At 41.8% G+C, this 23,740-nt stretch overlaps 1 protein-coding gene across 3 annotated transcripts in view; it reads right to left on the minus strand.

The window, feature by feature from the left end:
* Positions 1 to 2,828: 2,828 nt before the first annotated feature.
* Positions 2,829 to 23,740, minus strand: part of LOC123969363 (ras and Rab interactor 2-like) — a 41,026-nt gene continuing 20,114 nt past the window's right edge. Inside the window, exons 6-13 of one of the 3 annotated variants that reach the window (XM_046046692.1) lie at positions 23,411 to 23,483; positions 22,569 to 22,666; positions 13,673 to 15,088; positions 9,506 to 9,588; positions 8,983 to 9,208; positions 8,682 to 8,813; positions 4,918 to 5,081; positions 2,829 to 4,522 (exon numbers count right to left, since the gene is read on the minus strand). In XM_046046692.1, coding sequence (XP_045902648.1) covers positions 4,196 to 4,522; positions 4,918 to 5,081; positions 8,682 to 8,813; positions 8,983 to 9,208; positions 9,506 to 9,588; positions 13,673 to 15,088; positions 22,569 to 22,666; positions 23,411 to 23,483 — 2,519 coding nt within the window. In that variant the 3' untranslated portion in view covers positions 2,829 to 4,195. Of the gene's footprint in view, positions 4,523 to 4,877; positions 5,082 to 8,681; positions 8,814 to 8,982; positions 9,209 to 9,505; positions 9,589 to 13,672; positions 15,089 to 22,568; positions 22,667 to 23,410; positions 23,484 to 23,740 lie in introns of all 3 variants that reach the window. The other 2 variants (XM_046046693.1, XM_046046694.1) reach the window with 2 other exon arrangements.

Genomic DNA, 23,740 nt, shown 5'->3' on the forward strand with positions numbered 1-23,740 from the left:
ATTCTATTCTTGAGCCATTGTAGATCTCAGGTAGTTTTTAAATCAGGTTGAGCTTAGAGAAGCTCCTTTCAGCAGCAGCGACTGTCACAGGTAGAGTGGCAGAGATTCTCAGAGCGACCCACATATTGGAGAAAATTTCCATCAGCTTCTTCTCGTGCAGGAAAGTCAGGAGCTCAATGTTTGTCATAATTTTTGATGGCAGATGTGGAAAGTTTTGCATTTCTAATACAAGTTTAAATTCAAATTAGCGAACGTTACAATCACACACAGGTAACGGGGGTTTTTTTCAGCAGGGCGGGGGCGATGGGGATTGATGCGTCACTCAGTCGGACCGGGGGGATCGGGGATTCAGGATTCCCACGGGATTCACGATCGCTTTTTTAAATCCATAATATTTAAGTTGTATTAGTAATAAAAAAAAATTATAAAAAAAAATAATTTTGGCTCTCGGGCGCCCCAAGGGGTGGGCGGCGCCCTTAGTATTTGCCTATTCCGCCTACGCCCAGGGCCGGCATTGGCAGTGGCTGATGGAGCGTACAGTTAATCACATGAACAGCCCTTTAAAGAGAGTAAACTTTGCGGACCACAGAACTGTCTAGACTGACTGATTAAAACACCAAAGATCATTATTATGTTGATGTATCTAGATGAAAACGCCTCCTATAAATGTCTTCACAATTCCTACAGGCAGCATTTAGTGCTCCTGCCCTGGTGATATGTGCCACTGTGGTGCATAAGGTGTGATTTTCCCTGCTCCCCAAGCCAGACCTTTATATCTTTTTCACCTCTCCTTAGAAAGAACAGTATGTGAGGGTGAGAGAAGGGGGGGGACAGCATCTGCCAAGATGCATTAGCCAGACTGACAGCACTCATCCAATTAGCCATCAAGGTTTTCCTTAAGCCCAGACCTCAGCCATCAAACCAAAAAACAAATCTGACAGTGTCGGACAACCTGCTGTGATATGTATTGCACAATTCTATGTGTGGTGCATGTTCATTCTGTGTTACTGTGAGTTTGCTCACAGCATTAATAATTTGTGTCAGTGTAATTTCTTTTTTAAACGGTGATGCAGTAGACATGACGTATGGTGTCATACATTAATGCATAACACCCTGTATAAGAAGTCCTGCTGAGAATGATTTCTTTTAAGACTGTTGTACCATGTAACATTCTTCTTGATGCATCAATAAACATATTCATTAACTTTACTATATTTCACTCTTATTGGCTTTTTGATCCAACATGGTAATTGATCATACTCTTAGAGCTCCTCAAAACCTAAGGTGTGCTATGAATTTAAGATCCTCCATTCAAGGTACTGTAATGCTATTGATTTATGCTCATGTTTTAACCCAAGGTGGACTGTTCATCACGTACTTAAGTGATCACTTTAAATTGTAATATAAAACACCCACCATGTTTTCATCATTGCTATTTTACTTTAACATTCACAATCATTGGCTGTATTGATAGATACCCGATGTTCAGTAGTAGGCTACTTTTTAGTTGATATCTGACAACCTGTCTTTACCTACTGACCTTTATTCGATCCCTCACCACCATCTTTATCTATAGTACTCACTGACCAGAACAAGCTTAAGAAATACCACTCACTCCTCCAGAAAGTGATCTGCTAAAGTTCTTTAAAGAACCCCAAGTTAGAGGAAGACTCAAGACTCAGGAGTAAAAGTTGGGGTCAGTGATGGTTCGACACAAGAGATCTACAACATGGAGGTGTTGTAGTGTACGACTAATAATATGTTATTACTTATCATAGGAACTGTAGAAAGGCTAGTTTGATGATTATGAATGTGACATTATTTTTTAGACCACTTTCAAATCAAAGGCATGGGAGGTTCAATGGTGTGACCTGATTCACATTCTACTACTGAACACCAATTAATATGCAACGACTCTTAGAGAAGGCTCTCTCAGGAAAAGTTCATCTGACCTTATATATAAAACCAGCAAAAATGCTCTTACCTTACTGTTATGGCAGAAAATTGTGTCCTCTTACATTTAATCTTATATGTATATTATTTTACTATTATTATTACTAATTTTGTATTGTGTTTTTATTCTAAACTTTCCTCCCCTATACTCCTTATGTTAGTCTGTGCACATTTACTAGGGTTTAGGTCAGAGCTGTGAGATTGTTTGGGTGTTTCCCTCTCTTGTTGGTTCTCTCCTCTCCTGGAATGTTCATTCAAGGCTGAGAGAGGATCTCTGTTTCCCAAAACATACAAACCTCGACTGTGTAAATGATTATGCATCCCTTTGCTCGGGGCCAGACACCCGAAGCCTCCCTAGGCGGCAGGTCTCTGGACCAGCTGTATTTGTGTTTTAGTACTTCTGTTTATTCTCTTTTGTTAAATAAATTCTTCAAAGACAACAGTTGGTTGTTATTGAATTATTTGCTTAATCCCTCACCAGCAAGATGCAATTTCCACAACACTTACATTTAACCCCTGTAGTAAGTCCTGCAAATAATTAAAAATCTGTTTAATTACTGTATAATGTATACAGCTTGTAAATACATCGAGTAGACTGTCTATTGCTCCAGCACCTCAGCTAAGTCTGATACTGGCTGATTTAAGCAATTTAAGGCTGGTAAGGCTAGTATTGATCCACAAAGAAATCTGATATTATTCTCCATAACTGACATTATCCATCCATCGTCAAGCGCTTCTCCTGTGTACAGGGTCGCGGGGGGGCTGGAGCCAATCCCAGCTGACATCGGGCGAAAGGCCGGGTACACCCTGGACAGGTCGCCAGCAATAACTGACACGTCCTCTTAAAAATAATATAGCAAAGATTGCACAACAAACAATAGAAACTGTTTTTTAATTGACTTTTGAGAAATAACTGGCATAAATCCAAGTCCACTATTGAGTGCAGTACAGAAATATTAAATCAGAATACAAATCTTTGTCACTTTACTGATGAAAAAGGTAACATTTGAATATAAAAATATTTCTACACAGACATACAAGCTACAACTGACCAGCAATTGCACAAAATAAAAATAAGAGTAATAAAAAAAAACCAATAATTTTACTTATTAAATCAATGTTTTAGTTTTTATCTTGGTCATTTGGATGAAAGCTGACTAATCACTGGATGACAGCTGAAAGATTTCAGTAGCACACAGTATGTTCAATTCCTTTCTAAGGCACCTGGGGTAACAGCAGTTAAGGCAAACGTTAGTTACATAAAATGCAATACAGTGGAAACCGCTTACAGAATCATTCCTATACAAAAGCTTTTTAAATCATTTGCTTATAGTAATCTAGTAGTCTGCTTACAGTGTTCAGTTTTTGCAAGCTGTCATTGCGTTTAGGCTCTCTTCTAATTTATTTGTACGAGGTTTTGGGACTGACGCAGGGTGTAATGACTGTCCCTGCCTGCTCTATTAACATTACTGTACTATGTGCGAGTGCGTGTGCTTGCTGTGCACCATGTGATATCTTCCTCTGCTGTCAGTTAGTTTTACCCACTTTTATAGTGTGTAATTATCGCCACCCCACTCTCTCACAGCAGCAGGTATCTTTTGTAAAAAATGTGTTCAATCAAAATGTCTGCATTAGAAAAAAAGAAAAAGCGGTTAAAATGATCAACCACTCATTAGTGATCAATTTGACATGGACAGATGTGATCGCTATAAGTGGTTTCCACTGTATTAAAATGTATGACCTTTGCTTTGAGGTCGTTGATGTCCAACATTCTGAATTTAACACTTCACATACTAAAAATCCTGCCAACCAACCCTTTATGCACAGTCCAACAATTTCAATTTACAGCCTAATCAAACCAGATAAGGGCCACGTGGACTCTAAAAGGCTAAATTGTTGGTAACTTGAACAAATCCTGGAACAAACTTACAATTCCTTCATTCTTTCAGACCCAAATATGAGCCCCAATCTTGAGGTGTGTGAGTGAAACACCAACACTTTCCATCCTTCCCCTTTGTGGTTCCTCATAAAAATAAATCACCTTGTCATTTGCATGGCGTCATATTTGATCAAAAAACATTTTATATCTGCATCACTATGCCAATATACAGCTTGGTTTCTGTTTCCATTCAGACATCCTCAAATCTATTTACAATACAAACATCTTCAAGCACCGAGACAATACCACAAAACAGAACTGTTGTTTAGGATCAAGTGAAGCAAGCTGTTACATACTCCTCCACTATTCAACGTGAAGGCAGTTTCCATTGTGCATAACAGCTGGAATACAGAGGTTAAGGTTAGGCACCCTCCTGTAAAGAAAGTGGAAGATGTGTGCACAGGGCCGGCTGTGGAGCTCAGCTTTGATTCGTTGAGGGTGTGTGTCCGGGGCGAGCTGCTGGCTGGTGTCCTCAGTGACCAGAAACAGTGCGTAGTTCTCAGGGTCGGGGATCTTGAACTTGTAGGCGCAGATTGAGCAGACTTCCTCTGTTGTTGTGTAAGGGTGGACGACCAGGGTTTTGGCCGTGCAGCCAGTGTCCACTTCCTGCAGGGCTACACGGAGATAGTTCTACAGAGAGAAACAAAAAGTCCTGTGTTAACATTTGGCAGTACAAACAGAAATCTCCACAATGAATAAAAGAAGAATGACTGATGAGTCCAGCAGGCAGGCAGAAGAAAAAAAAAAAACCAGATGCAGTTATAGTGGAGTGGAAATAAATCCATGCAGTTGTTAAATGTTGCACTAGAGGGAGCTTTCTACCAACAAACTGAACCACAGATCCGGATCCACATGCTGTGATGTTAGTAGAGAATGTAGATGGTCCTTTTCACTGATGAGGGCCAAACACAGCACTTTTCATGCACCTTTCCAATACTGAACACGAAGTTTGGATTTATTTGGAGTTGGTACAACTTAGACTCACTGCCTGGATGTTCAAGGTGAGTTCAGGTCAGGCGTGATACCTGAAAGTCTTCCATGGACGGCACTGAACGCTGGGCGGTGCGCCGGCGGTGCCACTGGTGCAGAGTGTTCCTGGCCTCGGAGCTCAGCACCCGGGCTGCCTGCTCCTCCTGGAAGTTTTTGATCAGGGCCATGGCTCCGTACGCGCTGGTTAGGTAGTAGCCCCCTGGGGGGGTAGAAAGGAGAGAAAGATGTTTAAAATGCTTAATGGAGAAAAAGAAACAAAACTGAACTGACAGTGAACCACAGCAGGGTTAGTGATCTAGAAATGAAACCACAAGACTTCATTTACAATGTTAGCGAGAACGGTCAAACACTTCCTCCTTTGTAATAAAAAAAGAAACTGTACTTTCCAAAGGATATACATCATATTTGGGCAATGAGCTCACATGCCAGGTTAATGGGAAAATATTTCATTCTGGCCAGGTTCAGCCTGCTTTTTCCTCTGAAGCTGTTCCAGCCCATTCAAATCAAACGCCAGCTGAAACTTCCTACCAATGTCCTTCATACACCTACATTTCTCTAGCATGCTTCCCAAACCTTCCTGGTCAACTCAACTCAGCGGAGATGGTCCTGGTAGAAGACCAGTGTTAGACTGAACTAAAAAAAACTGAAGAATCCTAAAACTTAAGTGAAAATGAAATCATCTCCCACAAGAAAACTCTTTCCAATTGCATTTATTGTGCATTTATTTTAGCAGCATGTGATCATAGAAATGCCCTCTTAACAGTGGACATTAATGGTGCTGACTATTTCACTGCAGTAGTAACAATCATGTCTTCAATCGAGACTATACCGCAGTGATTAGGAACATTTCCAAAGAGCTATAGGCAGTTTAGACTACCTTCTTAGTCACACACAGCTTCCTCTTACAAATAAAATATATGAATGAATGCAAAAGCAAGAAACCAGGATCTTTGTCAATTCTGTACACTCACAGGTTTAGCTGCTACAGCCTTTCTTACTCTGGCATAACCGGTACCCTATAGCGGCTAACATTAGCTGACTTCAGAAAGAAATTGCTGTTTAGAAAGAAAATAACTGAGTTAACTTTATGATTCCTCACTACTTGCTATGCTACGGTTATGCTACGTTATAGCATACAACCATCATCCATCAAGTGTCACTTGTGACTTTGGCAAGGGTTATACAGTTTTGCCTTAAAGGCAACCCTCAAAACTAACACATGGAACCAGTGCTAACACTGAGCTAAAATAACCTGGCTTTTTTGTTTCGATGGCAGGGTTTTGACAGAAACAAGGTGACACAATTGCAATAGTAAAGCAAGAATAAAATACATTGTTTTTATACTAAATGATAAAATGGCTATTTTGATCTATTGCACTAAAATAACTTAAAAGGTATAGCAAACTTCTTTTCACCTGTTCATTAGATCTCAAATAATCACACAGATATACAAAATGAACCTACCGGTATATTTCATCTTTCTTGCTTTAAGTTTTACTCGTTAGACTCGTAGAACTGATGTGAACTGTAGAAAATTGTCTGCTTTTGATTTTAAATTTAGTCATTTTATCCCTTATTTATATAAACATATTGATCAGAGCGGCCAAACAGAAACTAGAGGTATATATGGAGAATCCTTGCCAACTTTTTAAATTTAGTTTGGAGATATACAGAACACTTTGAACATTAAACACTTCCTGCATTATGGTGAAAAATCCAGAAAGGAAAACACATTCAGGCGGCAGGTGACAATTCAAAATATTAAATAAATAACAGAATATATTGTAGTAAGGCTCTCAGGCATTCTGTATTGCTTTCAGATGTGTTTTCTCATTTTCCCTGGAGAGTCAACACACATTTATGCATGATTTAGTCTTCACTCCTCATTTGTGTCTTTTGGGAAATTAACCTCTTTAAATGTGCATTGGTACCTATTCATGTCAATAATAAATGAGGGGCGTCTGGCCCCGAGCAAAGGGATGCATAATCATGTACACAGTCTAGGTTTCTATGTTTTGGCGAACAGAGATCCTCTCTCAGCCTTGAATGAACATTCCAGGAGAGGAGAGGAACAACAAGAGAGGAAAAAACCAAAACAATCTCACAGCTCTGACCTGAATCCTAGTAAATGTGCACAGACTAACATAAGGAGTATAAGGGAGGAAAGGTTAAGGATAAAAACACAATACAAATATATCTATAACAAAATGGACTTTCATAGCTCCTGTGTTTCAGTGAGTTTTCTGCTCATGTTCAAAACTTTCAGCACAGTCAAAATCTAGCCCACATATCCGTGTTCCCTGACATGTAGAGAGTCATAGAAAGTTGTAATATTACGAGAATCATTTAATTAAAGTTTATAAATATTTTTTTAAAGTCTACCTGCCCTACACTCTGCTGTGCATTAGCCTACGTTAGTGCTGATATGGTAGTATCCCCTTCAGACCGTCTGAAAGACAGAACCGTTTGGGACTGTACTGGATGAGACATGAAAAACAGAAACTAACTGTAAACACTTCTCAGATCAGGCAGGAATCTCACCACAAATCCAAACAAATGTTTACTTCAGCACCTCCGATAAAGGGCAGCTTCAGAGGGAAGCATCCTGGAGCAGAGAGCCAGTCTCAAACAGAGCATTTTTATAATGCAAAACTCAACCGCTTTTTTTGTTTTTCCCTGCATGAGAAAATTGATGTGTGGCGTGAGAGAGTATAAAGAGTCTCACGCTCAATGAGAGTGGGCAACACTTCAACAACCTAATTGTTCTAACTTTTGTCGGCACACAGTTAAGTGCTTCCTCCTTCCATTGACCAGGTTATACAACAGGCTGCAATGCACATTAACATAATATCACATTGTAATTTGCCTCACCTCAAATATCCAACATTATATAATTTGAAGTGGAGGTTAACGCCTTCTGAAATATTTAAACAGCTGAGGAGCCTGGGTACTTGTGAAGTGTCTTTTCCCCTCCAGTCTCCTCCTCACATGCGCAACACAGATAGAAGGACAAGTTCTGGCTTCTCCCTTTATGGTCTTTGCTTACATGTGTTGGACCTTTAACCTTACGTTTTTAAAGAAATAGACCAACATTTTGGGAAATACAAATGAGTATAATTAAATAAACTAAGTGCAAAGAAGATGCCACAGCATGGGTGTAACATGCAGGAAGGAAGAGATTGAACTGAATACATGGGCCAGCTTTCAAAGCCCATGGGGAGCGCAATCAGCTGACGACCCTCCCAATTCAGCCAATTGTCTGCTTAGGTTGGAGGGACAACCTCCAAACATTGGGACACAGCACTCTTTCGCTGTCTTTCTGACAGTGAGATGACAACATCAGTGTCAATCTCATGTCTGGTAAAGTACGGCGCTGAGGTTAGCATGTGATTAGCCTAGGCTTGTATGGAGACATATAGCCAAAGTTCAAAAACACACCTTCCAACAACTCTATTCAATTCAACTAATTAACTTGTATCTCACCCTGAGATAATCATTTTTACATTACATTTAACGTACAGGTTAAGCACATAAGATATAACTTGTTATTGAGTGACCTTATGAGGTTTTGGTTTAATTATTTTTTCACTTTATGGAGAGCCAGGCAAGTTGTTTCCCTCCTCAATGCTAAGCTAAAGACACCCAGACTCCAGCTCTGTCCTTAATGCACCAAGAGGACAGGGGTAAAGGCCAAAGTATGTGATACTGTACTCATTGTATATTGTGTGTTTTTTCCAACTATGTAAATATACTATGAAAGTCATTGATCACGAAAACGGTGCAAACCAACAGGACCTACCCTCTCCCTGCAGCAGAGATGGGTCCAGCAGCTCCATCATGTACTGGATCTCTGTGTCTAGCTGAGGCATCTCACACTGAGCAACAACATAAGTCAGCATGGGCAGGAAGTCATCAGCACCGTACATCCTCCCTGGAAGGAAGCAGACAGAGAGAGGAGAGGCCGGTAGGTGTGGTTGTCACACAGGTTAGACAGAGGAAGCAGCTATAAACAGCATCTGAACCTAAGATGGAAAATAAAGCTCTTTTCACAAAACATTTTGTCTTGCAAAAATAAGACTTTGTGAAACACTTCTTCATACCTGAGTTATCCTGCATGATGGTGTAGATGAGTTTACACACACGCAGCAGCAATGACACCTTTTTCTCGGGGGAGTACATCTTCCTCATGTTTAGGAACTTGTGGCGGATCTTCTCAATAGCCATGGGGTCAGGGGGCACAGCTCCGTCCACCCCTAGCTCCTGAGGCTCCTTGGTCTTAGCCAGGGCCAGGTTCTCCCTCAGCTGCTGCAACGCTCCGCTGCTCACCTGTAGAGAACAGACCAACTTAATGGTAAGGTTTACTGACTCAATAGGCCAGGTCAGGTGATAAACAAAACATTAATACTGTGTCTTTATCTTTAATGTTTCTAAGCTCCTCTTTTAGGGTAGTACGTAAGGATATGTGGAAGGATTCTGCTCACCCTTAAAAAATTAAGGTTGGGAAATTTTCTTTCACTATGCCTCATGTGTTTTAAATACAGTGTTCCTTGTCTAGCTAAGAAATTATACTTTTCTTATGATGGTGTGAAATAGTGGGCTAAGAAGATTCCACCCATCTCTTACCTGGAAGTCATGTAAAGCCACCTCGATCACGCTCTTCAGAGGCTTTAGGACACACTTGTGCATGGCCTTCTCTAGCACCTGGTCTGTAGAGGATGACAGTAACACACATTACATTCACTGTGTTTTACAAAGTTAGCTGACATCGCAAACGCTAAAATGACATTTAACCTCAGAGAACCAACCATCTCATTGGCCAGTGACATACACGACAGGATTTAGCTGGGTTCAAGGGTTATCAAAGTACACTTTCATACATGTCCTTAATATTCCACTGAACATACAGATACACTCTTAACTTCCAGTCATCATGGGACTTTCTTTGATATGTTTCTTTTTTTTTAAGCATTTCTTGCCTTTATGTTTATAAATAGATATATTGAGTCTGACCCTTGACAAATCCAACATCGAACTCTACCCTATTCATAAATATACCGTGGTATTTCAAGAGTCTTGAATATAAGGCATGTGTATGGAAAATATATTGTAATATTTACAATATAAGAAAGCCCCGCCTGAACTGTTGGTTTTGCCTCTTTTGGGGGGGTCCAAGCTTTAACTAGGGGGGTCAGACCCCCCCAATCCCCCCCCTAATTCAAATCATGCATTAAACAGACAAGACAACATGTTTAACAGGATTAAAAACAAATAGCATCAAAAGCGAATTAAAATTAGTGATGTGCGATACCACTTAATTCCTATCCGATCCAATACCAAGTAATATCCTTGCTGGTATTTCCGATACCGATACTTTTTACAGATTTATTTTCTAGTTTAATGTGACCTCCCCTCTCCCGTTTCTGTATTTATGAGAGAAATAAGGAGAAGGCTGTAGCCTTACCAATTCAAAATAATAGCTGCATAATGACAAGACATCAAACTACTGTCATATTCTTTGATTATAATAAAAATATCCTGCTCAGAACTGCCGCTTCATAACATCATCCTATTATTTTGACTTAATCTCAGATGTTTAGCGAAGTTTGCAGTGTTGCCAAAGTTTTTCACTGTCTTTGTGCACACACATCACCCACAGTGTCATTATTACCTTCACAGCTAAAATAGTACTCATAATTACTACCTTACCAATTCAAAATAATAGCTGCATAATGACAAGACATCAAACTACTGTCATATTCTTTGATTATAATAAAAATATCCTGCCTGTAGCAAACTCAGTGTGAATCCTTTGTAATTCCTGGCTTTCAAAAACTTCAAGTAACACATTTTATAACTGACTAACCATTTAGATTACATATTAGTGTTTTTGTTCAAAGGGCAACCTGAAGAGTGAAAGAGTGGCAGATATATTGAGTCTGACCCTTGACAAATCCAACATAGAACTCTACCCTACTCATGAATATACCATTCATTCATCTCGCATGCAGTAAAAAAGTTGCTCTCGGACCTCTACAATGGCTCCATCTGTACCTCCTACCTACCTACATAAGCTCCAAATAATTTCCTGCCTTCTTCAACTATGTACAGCATGGTACATTTACACAATTGTGTCTTATTGTTTCCTGGCAGTACTGCCACAGCGATTCCTGCATATGCATTCCCAGCCTCCAGGCAGTGTTTATGCAGTGAGCTACATGGAACCAATGTCTTGCAACACCGTAAACAGGTTAGCATGCACATACAAGAATCCTGAGTTACATTCATGGTGAGTCAGAAGAACACTACAGGGTGAATGTGCACCTACACTACAGCACAATCCTCCACATTCTGTCTAACAACCATGTGTCGTGGGTCGCTTGAGTTAAGGGTTTGGTGCTTGAATGCATACTGCTAGGACAAATAAAAAGTTATGAACGATGTGAGGCCTGGGATGTTTACAGAGGCTGGATAAGTCTGTCAAATCATGTGTACACAAGGAGGGGTGCAGAGACTAATAATGACACACCCTCACACACCCTCACACACACGCACAGACTTTCTGATTACAGACATCCTGATTCCTTCCAGAAAGGCTAATTTCCTTTTTATATTGAGCAATGATTGTTATTGGGCTTTATCAAGATTACAACCTGTATAAAGACTTCCCTCAACTACAATAAACGGCAGGAGAGTCTGTGGTATACAGCGTTTAATCACGGAAACACACACACACACACACACACACACACACAGCACACTCATCAGCAAGAATGTACACTAAAAACTTAATGTACTTTAAAAGCACACAGTTTTCTGATTTACAACCCAGAAATGACAGCCTTTCCTATTAATTCAAATCCTCCCAGTTGGGTCATATTACAAGTTAGGGCGTGTGCTGACTGCCACACTGCAAAAAGTGAGCTTTCAAAAACAAGGGAAAAAAAAGCATAAAAAATTGGGAAATATTACTTAAAATAAGCAAAATTATCTGCCAACAGAACAGGAATATTTCACTTAAGGACTAAAAAAACTTGTGAAATTGAAAGTGAAATTCTCTAATAATAAAAATATCTCGTCAGACAAAAGACAAATATATTTTGCTTTCAATTAAGATAATTAATCTTCCTTAGATTTTAGTTTTTGCAGTGCATACACCCTCCCTTTACAATAAATAGTTGGCCAAACAAACAAAACATTTAGTATCATAGTCCCTACAAATACTCAAATGGTTGGACTTCTAGCTCCCCTTTTACTACAAACACAAAAGATTTAGAGTGAGACTTCAACATTTCTTTCCCAAGACGTCAGACTTTCAGCCATAACGTAACCACACTCTTTTTAATCTTTCTGTAAACACTCCTCATAGAAGCACAGACACCAGCTAAACTCTACTTCTCCTTTCTTTAAACATTTTCCGTAGAATTGCATGACGTCAGCCAGACTGCATGCTCCTGCTTGTAGTTATGAGTTTTGTTTTGATTTTCCAGGAAAATGTATTCCTGTTATTCTGACACCTCTAATCATCTAAAAAAATAAATTCCTCTCATGGTGGGATCTCTAGAAGAGTTTGGATTGCCTGCTCAGACAAAACTATTAACCTTTTGCTTACTTCAACAGTCGCCGTTTAAAAAACATTTACATTTCTTCACGAGATCACTTGTTAGCGTGAGATGCTTTATGTGCGTATGTGTGGTCTGTTACCACAACCAGAATGGAGCGCTTCTCTGTCCCTGAACAAGGCTTTGCTGTTATTGTTTACAATGAACAAGGGATGTGAGATGAGTGCAAAGACATGCTTTCATATTCATGCAAATTCTTAAGTCCAGAATAGTCTGACTGGAATGAAACATCCATTTCATAGGGCTGCTCATGCCTTCAAACTTTATTTGTAAATCATCATGACCTCAATTAGTATGAGTTTCAGTGCTAACGCCGCAACAATACTTTCACAGCTACTTCATGTAACAAAAGAAACCAAAGTTTTCAAATGTCAAATGTTGTCTAAACACAAGCAGCCGCACCAGAATTTTGCCTCAATGAAATAGTCTAGAGACTACGTATCTGACCAAACATTCAGTACCATGCAGGTCGAATACAAATACATTTAAAAGTAAAAGTTCTGCCTTTCAAAATGAGCCTCAACTGCGCTGTGAGATCATACCGATGAACAGAAGCTAAGAATAACTCACTGGGGCACAGCACACCGGCATTTCAGTAACTCAACACCAGTAATGAGGCAGACTAATATGGAAAACTTCAACTAGTTTGGGGTGGTGGTGGTGCATAGATAAGATGCTTGCCTTTGGTGTGGGAGACATGGTGGATGTCTCCCACTGTGAGACATCCACCATTGTGTCCCTGAGCAAGACACTTAACCCCTTGTTGCTCCAGAGGCGTGCGACCTCTGACATGTAGAGCAATTGTAAGTCGCTTTGGATAAAAGCGTCAGCTAAATGAATAAATGTAAATGTAGTTTGATTCCCAAGACAATGGCAAGCCCGGGCACTCGCTGAACGTTGTCAATGAATGAAGTCATTTTGTAAATCTTCTCTTTTCTGAGCCAACACTAAAAAGGTTTTACTTCTCAAATTAAACTGGAAGGAAAACATGTAGAGAAGTGAATACTGTCAGAGATAGGATATGACTAAAACATCCCACACATGTGCCCACGCGTTCAGAAGCAGATGTTTAACAGATCAGAATACATGATCCCACCCTGCAACCAACAAATCTCAAGAGAACATATAACTTCATGGTTTTAAAGATTGCCAATCTTCTTGGCCGACTTACCAATCTGGTCCTCCGGTATGAGCGACTCTATAGGGGGGTCTAGCTCAGAGCTCTGGCGCAGGTAAGCCTTCATCTGTGTCATAAACTGCCTGAGAGTCTGCAGAAAATCCATCCCTGATGTGTGACAGCCTCGGTTCTCCTGAACAAAGCTGATGTAGTCCTGGACTAGGGAGCCAAAATATGAGCTTTTGTCCCTGGACAGCTCAGCGATCCTTTTCACCGCCCGTCTCTCCGGGGTCATGAGGGAGCTGAGCATCCCGCTAACCTTGCGGAAGCGTCCCTTCAGCGCCCTGGGGAGGACAAAAGAGCCACCACTCAGGCTCACGCCGACCCTGTGTCGCCGCGCTTTGAAGGACGGACGGAGGCGCATTTCTAGGTCCGTCTCCAGGCCGACGCCATAGTCTTCCTCTTCCTCTTCTTCCCCATCTTCATCGTCTTCACTACTATCTTCCACTGGATGATTAAGGTGTTGGGATGGGCTAGGGGCCAGGCCCAAAGAGAATCCAGGAGACTGTGAATATTCCAGTGAGTCAGAAGAAGAAGTAGACATGCTCATGTCACTGAGCCGCTGGCGTCCTCTCTCATTAGGAAGGGATTCTGGGCTCCCATCATTTTTGTCCAGTATTTCATCAGCAGGGACGGCAGGTGAAAGCTTGCAGGGTGGAAGCTTGGCACGGGACAGAGCCTTGGCGATGGTCTCATCATCCAGGGCAATGTGGCAGCGGTGAGCTTCCAGATCAGGCTTCTTAGGCCTAGGAGGTGGTGGGTTTGAAGGCACGGGGATTGGTGAGCTAACAGTTTTGGATGGGCTGCTATGCTTGGCACCCATTGATGGTCGAGCGGGTGCTGGGCGTCTGCTGGGGGACTGCTGTTGCCTCACAGACACAGCAATGGCTTCTGGCATGCTCTTGGGTCTGGTGGTAGCTGCTGGAGGTCCAGGTGGAGGTGGGGCAGGGCGCCGGCGTGGCATTGAGTGTGGGGGAGGGGGCCGAGGGGGAGGGGACCGCGATTTGCCGCTCAGTTTAATCTTGTCCACCTGCTGCTCGCTACCTTGACTGCTGCTTAATGGCGTCACGGATGTTTTCTCCGCATTGTCTACATTGTTATTAGACTTGGCGGCATGTGAAGGCACATCGTCCTCACAGCGGTGGTGGTGCTGGTGAGTCTGGAGAAACAATGGGTTGACGAAGCACAGAGGGCCGCTGGATTGTTTTCTCTCCAGACGAAAGGAAGATGGGGGAGCGCAGGGCCGTAGGGTCGGGGGCGCGCTGTCACACTGAGCCCCGGGGTATCTCTGCTGAGATCCCTCAACCTCCCTGTTCCTGTTCGTTCGCTGGGGGCTGAGGGTACGGCTCAGAGGACGACAGGGGCGGGGAGAGGTGCGACGCTGACTGCACAGGACAGAGTCCCAGAAACCTGTAATACACAGACACAGAGAGGCAAACATTAACTAACCTTAAGTTAGATATATACATCTCCATGGACAATTCAAGGTTCCCAGAAAGAGAATTTCCTCAGACAGCAACTGGGATCAAAAGTCTTAACAGATCAGTTAAAGAAAAGACTCAGCTGGTTTTTTTTTTTACCAAAGGTTCAGATCTTTCCTCAAAGATTTCCTAAGTTTTCTCCTCGCCTGTCATTTTGCTTGGTTGCGTCTTGCTTGATAGCAGAAGTGCGGTGAGTTCAGCTCTGTGCCTCTTGGCTGACACACAACCAGAGACACAAAGAGGGAGTCGCCCATGCTAATCACAGAGTGGGAGGGAACTAAACACACCACACAGCACTCAGTTCCCGTTCCTCCACTCCCTCTGCCTCCTCTGTTTTCCTCTTTTACTTCTACATGTTGCTGTATTTCCCTGTAGCTCCCCTAGCTGAGTATTTAAGGATACTATCTACTATTGATTAATCTATTTCTATCTACAAACCTTATTTATATCATTTTCCACATGTCTTGACAGTGCAAGTGTCCAATAACAGTGGAGGACATGTACTCTCACTGTGACGTTCTTTTCCACTGAATCCTCCCATTGTTTTCGGCTATTTGGCAAGACAGTTCTCATGCTCATGCTTCACATATTCTTTATTTAAAATAATAATAATTTATATTTTATTGTTGTTTTTTTAGAGATGAGAGCAGTAATGCCTTAACACCTTCACCGCCTGTCTCTCTAACATGCTCAGCTCTAGTAGCCAAGCATAAATAGGAAGTTAGAAATATAGTGACACGATTAAACCAAACTGAAATGAACAAGCAACCAATAACGCCACTTTAACATATCTATGAATATTCGTTCGGGCTAAAAATGGAATTGTTAACTTACATTATCGGGGCATTAAAGAAGCAGGGTCCAGCTGATAAGCAGTTTCATATGTCTTTTAATATCTCGGTGTCTGGAGACTGAAATCTGCCTATGGTATTCTTACTGGTCCATGTGAGCAATGACCACCTGACACCGCAGTCAAGACTGAAGCAGGCAACTCACTCCAAATAGCACATTTAATACTGACTGACCTCACTATAAGACACTCTGACAAAACACAAAAGAGGAGTGCTGCTCACTTTGATTTATGTTAATATTTATATGTGATAGTCAAATAAAAATTGACAGATAAGAGATTTTGTTTATAACCAACGCAATAAAGTTGTGTAATTTATAAGGCCAGTAAAGCTCACATGATAAATGTGTACAACAACTGAGTCATGTCATACTCAACATTCTGCTGCTCTGAGTAATGTTTTTATTTAACACAACTGCTTGTTCTTCTCCACTAATCAATTCCAGTCACTATTTTGTTGTTGTTCGAGTTACTGTCAGCAGAACTTGCTACTTTCTGCAGATTTTTCAAAGCAAAAGCCTGCTAGGAACAGGAGAGATTGTGCACTTTGAGATAGGCGGGCAAAACAACTGCAAAATGAGTGAAAACAATATTTCAGTTTGAGTTCAGATCAAGTAGCACATGAGTCTGTTGTACTGATAAGTTACATTAAACCAGGGTGCGAATTATACAGTGATAACCTGGGGGGGGGGGGGTCCAAAAGAAAACCCAGTACAGCACAGACACGGGCATCAGTGAACTAAAATCTTACATTGCTTACAATATCCTTGCCTATTTGACTAATGTCATCAGTCTGTAGAAATGATAGGGTGGGCTCTCAGCAGACAGCTCATTTTAAGTGAAAGAAATGCTAATTACGAATCTCTGAAGGTAGGAAAGTTAAGTGTATTAAAGCAGCTAGATAGTTAACTACTGACATTAACCTGCTGCGTCTCTATTAGCGTCTGATGCACTGGACTGGAGCAGCTGCGCTGCGAGTGACGCAGACAGACAAGACGTTCAACTAACCTCGATGTTAGGAAATGCTAAGGTTCATTTTAGGGGTGTCTGAAATCGTATTTCAAGATTCTTGAATATAAGGCATGTGTATGGAAAATATATTGTAATATTTACAATTACAGGTAAGAAAGCCCTGTCTGAACTGTTGGTTTTGCCTCTTTTGGGGGGGTCCAAGCTTTAACTAGGGGGGTCAGACCCCCCCAATCCCCCCCTAATTAAAATCATGCATTATACAGACAAGACAACATGTTTAACAGGATTAAAAACAAATAGCATCAAAAGCGAATTAAAATTAGTGATGTGCGATACCACTTAATTCCTATCCGATCCAATACCAAGTAATATCCTTGCTGGTATTTCCGATACCGATACTTTTTACAGATTTTATTTCTAGTTTAATGTGACCTCCCCTCTCCCGTTTCTGTATTTATGAGAGAAATAAGGAGAAGGCTGTAGCCTTACCAATTCAAAATAATAGCTGCATAATGACAAGACATCAAACTACTGTCATATTCTTTGATTATAATAAAAATATCCTGCTCAGAACTGCCGCTTCATAACATCATCCTATTATTTTGACTTAATCTCAGATGTTTAGCGAAGTTTGCAGTGTTGCCAAAGTTTTTCACTGTCTTTGTGCACACACATCACACACAGTGTCATTATTACCTTCACAGCTAAAATAGTACTCATAATTACTACATATGGCTGGGGAAAATAGAAATAAACAGAAATAGAAATAAAGGCATCTATCCAAATTTTTTTGTAAATGCTAACATTTGAATGCTAACATGCTCACAATGACAGTGCTAAATTGCTGACGTTGTGCAGGTTTAGCATGCTCACAATCTTAATAGCATGTAAGCATGCTAACATTTGCTAATTTGCAGTAAACACAAAGTACAGCTGAAGCAGATGGGAATGTCGTTTGTTTTGCAGTTATTCTGTAAACAAATCAAATAAAAAATTTTATTTTCAAATGTTGACCTGAAGATGGCGCTAAAAATGCCCTTACGATATGTCAGTCTGGATCTAATTGTCAGTCTGGATCACTGAAGTCATGCTGTTAGCTTGGCTACAAATACCAGTTGAATCCTACCCTCACGAGAAATATCCATCATTGACAGAATTTGTATGATCAACAACAGCAGTTCATAAGTAAAATGTGCCTAATGCTAAAAACATGCCTTTCTTGCATAACACCACCCTCCATGCGTGGCCTCAGGGAAGGCAAATCAGCTGCAATGTCACTGGCATAAATGTTTGAAGCAATTTTCCAACATGTGTTTCTGTTTCACATGTGCGTGCTCACATTCAACAACATAAAAGAAGGCAGTCTCCCGTCTGTCTTTAAATAGAAATGGGGAGGGGAGAAAGGGAGTCTTCCTTAATGACTACACAAGTTAGCTAAAAGAGGCTGTTCAACTGTTTGAACAGCAATGCACACCCACTTCCATTCACAGGAATGCCAGCATGCATATACATTAGCAGCGTTTAGCACAGCACCATGTTTGTAAGTAGCTATGACACTGTTTATTTCACATGTTAGGAAGCACTCATACTCAAAGCCTTGTGTGTTATCATATATGTCTTAATTTTGTGTGCAGTGTGTTTTTACACACTGCACAGCCCACAGTATCTTTCCACTTGCCACTCCCTTCACCCCCACACTAAGCACTGAGCTATGTCGTTGGCTTCCAACCTAGGAAGCTGACTCATTGCAATTTCAAAGCAGCTCAGCCTAGAATAACTTGACAGACTTGACAGAAACCAGAAGTAAATGGTCAGTGTGAATGGAACAAGAAAAATAAAAACTACCTTTGCAAATAAATACTGGCTGTTCTATCTCTATTTGCCTGCCCGTGAGTGCTACACCTGCTGTAACATACACCCTGGCAACGCTAGGTTGAAGACAATGTGGTGTAATAAAGTACAACAGGCTACTGGTGTTTTATCGTTGAGGTTCAATCTTGTAAACTTTATCCAAAAACCTTTTTCCAAAGCATACGATATGTTTTACAGCCGTTCGTTTCAGCTCATACCTTTACAGTATGAAAACCAACTTGTGTACACATTGAGCGTTTACTATGCAAATGCCTTTGTCATACATTTTCATACTTTCTCTTTATGTCAAAGTTCTGGCATTGTTGTTCAGTAACCTTATTAAAAACAGTAACACATCTGAGAGAAGAGATGGTTTAAAAAGGTTTTCCCTTGGTGGAAAGTTCAAAGTCATGCTGACATTTACTGTTAAAGTGTCACAGTTAGCAAGCATGATAACAGGGAACATGAGGAGTTGGACCAATATGCAGACTCAGAGGCAAAGAAGGTGCAGTTCAATTATTTAACGGCACAAGTCAGAGTACAAGAGGATAATGGGGATGGTGAGGCAGGCAAAGGTCAAAACCCAAGGCAGTTCAAATCAGGGAGCAGGCAAAAAATCCAAAATCTAAGGTCCAAGAAGATAAAGAAAAGATCCAGACGTGAAGAGAACAAATACAAGGTAAGGATGAGGATGAACTGGCACTGAGACAAAGGAACACACAGACTAAATACACAAGTGAAGAGAAGATAACAATAATAATAAATCAGGGTGGGGCAGACAATCAAACAGGCAGGAAAACACACAAAGGCAGGAAAGGAACTTTACCAATAAACAGAAGGATAGGTCAGTATTTCCAAATAGTCCACTAACAGAAACATCACATTCTTAAGCTACAGTATGTTGTTAGGAAATCAACCCTATAAGACAAATATGGAAGCGTGGATTTTTTTAATAATTAAAAAGGCTGATTAGCAGACCACTGTTCAATGTGCACCAGAGACATTCCAGTATTGGAGGACATTTTCTGTCCCACCCATTACATTTCTAATAATCCATGTGCAAAATACTAAAACATGCACTTGTGGTGTAAATTAAATCCCAAGACAAACTGTAAATAAGTGGCTCAAAAATATTATTTAAAATACCAAATAGCCCCCAAGCACCCCATAAAATAGCATTTTTCTCATGTCCCACCTTCTTGATGACTAATTTGGATGTCAAATATAACAGTTAAAGTGTGATTTTGTTGATATTTGTCTCTTGCACTTATTAAAAAAATTCAAACATCGGCAAATTTTAAAAAGTAGTAAATATGCACAGAAGTTGTGTCCTACAACATGGGCGCAACTCTGTTACAGAAACCTATTTAGCCTGGCAGAGGAACTGATAAAACAGTGAGTCACATGACACAGCGGGAATGACATCACCAAGTCGTTTGCTAACACCATGGGTAGACCAATTCATTTCAGCGTTTTCTTTCTTAATTTATATTACTAGGTTTGTCATGTTAATTTTAATAGGTTAGTGTGCATTTCAATTTTTTTATTGATTTCTACAGACTTCATGCACACCACTGAGTGCTGCAGAAAAGTTATCATGCCAGGCGGGATGCTGATGAACAGAGGTGACAGCAGAAATTTAAGTGGTGGAAAGACGTAGAAACAACAGAAGAAGAAAAGGCAAAATGATTGCAGTGTGAGAGCAGTGTGCCCAATGAAAAAAGTGGAAAGAGGCTCATAAGAGGAGTAATGCCAGGACAATAACTACTTGAAAGATTAAACACCCAGTCAGGCCAGAATCTCCAGTCAGCTCTCAACCTGGGACTACAAGGCCAGGACAGAAGTTTAGGTTATTGAGGAATACAAGTACCTGTAAGCCTGAAATGGAAACTGACTGTATCTCTATCTGTATCTAAAAAACTTCAGCATACCTGTGAAATTCTGGTCCAAATCTACAGGCTACTTTTTATTACAGTGGACATATTGTCTGTGACAATCAAGTGAAGACTTAACTTTGCCAAAACCAAAGAAGATGCAAGATCTAAGATGTTAGTGCTGTTTGTTACACCTTCTTTATTTGTATTTATCTACAATTAATTACTGGGCAACTACCCTCAAGTAAGTTGCTACTTTGAAATCAATAATGGTGTGTGGCCCACTCTGGATCTGGGGGTCTGTGGACTCTTGCTCATTTCTGGGGCGGATGGTGTGTCCCTGGGACTGGGGGCCCGTTGTCTCCTCTCCCAGCCAGGGCCCTCTTCGGCAGGGGTGGGGTTCCCGCTGCTTCCCCCCTGCCGGCTTTCACAGGGGGGGGGCATTCGGGAGTCCCTGGGGCACATGGCCGGTGTTGTCGGGGTGGGTTTTGGCCCTCTTCCTTAGGGACAGCTGACTGGGGGGGGGGGCTCCCACGTTATCGCTCCCTGGCAGCGGGGAGCTCCCCAGTTCGGCTCTCTGCTGTTCTCCATCGGGGCGGGGCGCAGCTCTCCCCGGGACTTGTGGTCTGGGGTCCTTTACGCTTTGGTGGGTCGCGGTGTGCCCTGGCTACTGGGGGTGGGGGTCTCTGGGCGCGGCGCAGATCAGTCCGGTTGCGGTTCGGAGGGCTGCGATGGGATTGTAGGGCGATTGTCGATGCATCTTGATGCATTTTTCTTTTCTGTGCAGGGTCTCTGGATGGCTGCTGGGCATTAGTTTGTGCGTTGCAGTCCGGGGGAGGAATTTCCTCGTTGGCTTGGAGGGACCGGTTTGCGTCCCTGGTTTGCTTTGTTGGCCAGATCCATGCTTCCTCATTTCTCTGTCAGCCGGCTGTCGGACTCCTCTGGAGACTGAAGTATAAAGTTAGTTTTCGGGATGTGCAGTGAGGGTGCAGGGCTGTGCTCCAGTTTATTCTGGGCTTGTGCCTGGAATTAATCAGCCCTTGACGGGTGGGTGGGTTGGTGGCGACGTGCAGCTGGGCTAGTTGATTTTGCCTCGTTGCTGGTTTGGCCGGCGTTGCACGGCAGCCTGGGGGCGTGCTGTGCATGGGGAATGTTTGCTGGCGCGGGCAGATTTCATTATTCCGGCGGCTGGGGGGAGGCGGACTTTTATTGGTGGGTTCACGGTGGCCTGCATGGCGCGTTTGCTGCCGGCCTGGGACTTGCTGCTTGTTCTTTTCTCCGCTGGCTTTCCGCGTTGTGTTCTGCCGTCTGCTCGCTCGCTTGACCTCGCGCGCAGGATACACGGGGGGCTGCCAGGCATTGGGTGTCGCCGTGCTCGTACAATGTGTGGGTTGGGCTCGTCACTTGTGCATTGATGTTGATGATTGTGTGGCGGTTTGGTTGTGCGCTCTGCGGTGGTGGGATGACGCTGGTCTCTGTTGTGTGCGCGCCGCGGTCGGTCTGGGCGCTGCTCTTCCGCGGGTTCCACATTTTGCGTTCAGTCGGCATTGTGTTGTCGTGTGTTGTTTTTTTGTTTGTGTTTGTTTGTTGTTGCTATTTCTCCACCTCAAGCCCCCCTCCCAGTTCTCAGCTGGCCTCATTAACAAGGCCCGGGTCCCCCACTGACACTCCTCCCTTTCAAATAATACAATCGTCTCTGCACATGTAAACATAACTTCATTTCATATCATGCACGAACCTGGCACATTGCACATATTTGTAAGTAAGCAAACAACAGAGCAGGCTGTAAAACTTGCAAAACCACCACTATGATAATTTAAGACGTGTGTTAATACAGATTTTCAATAAAGTAATGAGGCTACCTGCACCAAGCTGAGCGACCTCCTCCAGGTCTTTCTGTGTCTTAGCAGATGCAATGGCCTCTGGGAGTTTGAGTGTGGAAGGCAGGACATCCCTAGATCAGTGAAAAGACAATGCCACAGAAAATAAATACAACAAATATAAGAAAATATTAAAACATGAAGCAAAGAAGGAGCTCCGGTAATCAAATGAAATGCCTCTGAGTTGAGTTCTGAAACTTAAAATGCTGATCTATCTGTGTACCTTTAATGTACTTGACAATAGCAAGTTAGTGATTCGGTCTCATCAATGCAGTTCAATGTTCATTGCTTTATGATCGGGGTTATAACTGTCCTTATTTGACAGTGATGCCCCCAAATAAAAGGGATAATAAAAGTTTGGTTGGCAAAGCAAAATCCAAACACTGACATACAAAGAAGTGAAAACAGTTTCCGTCATCATTAATACAAACATGCTGACAAACCCTTTGTTTCCATTACAAAGCCATAAGATATGGAACTCCAGACTTAAACAGACATGTTGGGATTGAGAATGTTCAGCTCAAAAAATCTAATCTACATTTGTAAAATTTTAGGAGGCCTGTCTGATGTGCTAGTTGAATCCAGTGTTGCTTGCAGCACAAATTCCCTCTATTTCCTGTGTCTGTTGTTTTAAGTCCAGTGTCTGTCTGGGTCTCCCGAGCTGGCACGAGCTAAAACAAGAAGTGAGAGCCTCGGGCACTCAGAACTGACTGCTTACTCAACAAACATTATTTTCATCCACGGTGTTTCCATCCTCGAATCACACTCTCATCACGGAGCAAAACACAGATGGGTGGACAGAAAAACATACTTTGGTTGTTTACCTGCTAATACAGTAGAAAGCCACCAGGCGGAACAGATCTGCAAAGCTGATCCCAGATCCCTCAAGAGAAAAGGCTGCAAAAGGAAATATAGAGATTAAATCCCAACTGATAGACTGAAACTCACTTAGATGTAGTTGCTTAGATTTGCATTTGGAACATTTGTTCTGTCCATTATGTCCAGCTTTGCCAGCATTTAATTCTTGACAAGGAAGCTTTACGTCTTTGTAACCTGTGCCAAAGGACTAAGCAGAACTATGTCTGTTAAAGCCTGAGACTCCCCCAGCTTTGTGTCAGGTCAAAACTTTTTTATACAACGCAAGTTGACAAGTT

The sequence above is a fragment of the Micropterus dolomieu genome, linkage group LG04 (genome assembly GCF_021292245.1).
Source record: "Micropterus dolomieu isolate WLL.071019.BEF.003 ecotype Adirondacks linkage group LG04, ASM2129224v1, whole genome shotgun sequence".
Classification (NCBI taxonomy): Eukaryota; Metazoa; Chordata; class Actinopteri; order Centrarchiformes; family Centrarchidae; genus Micropterus; species Micropterus dolomieu.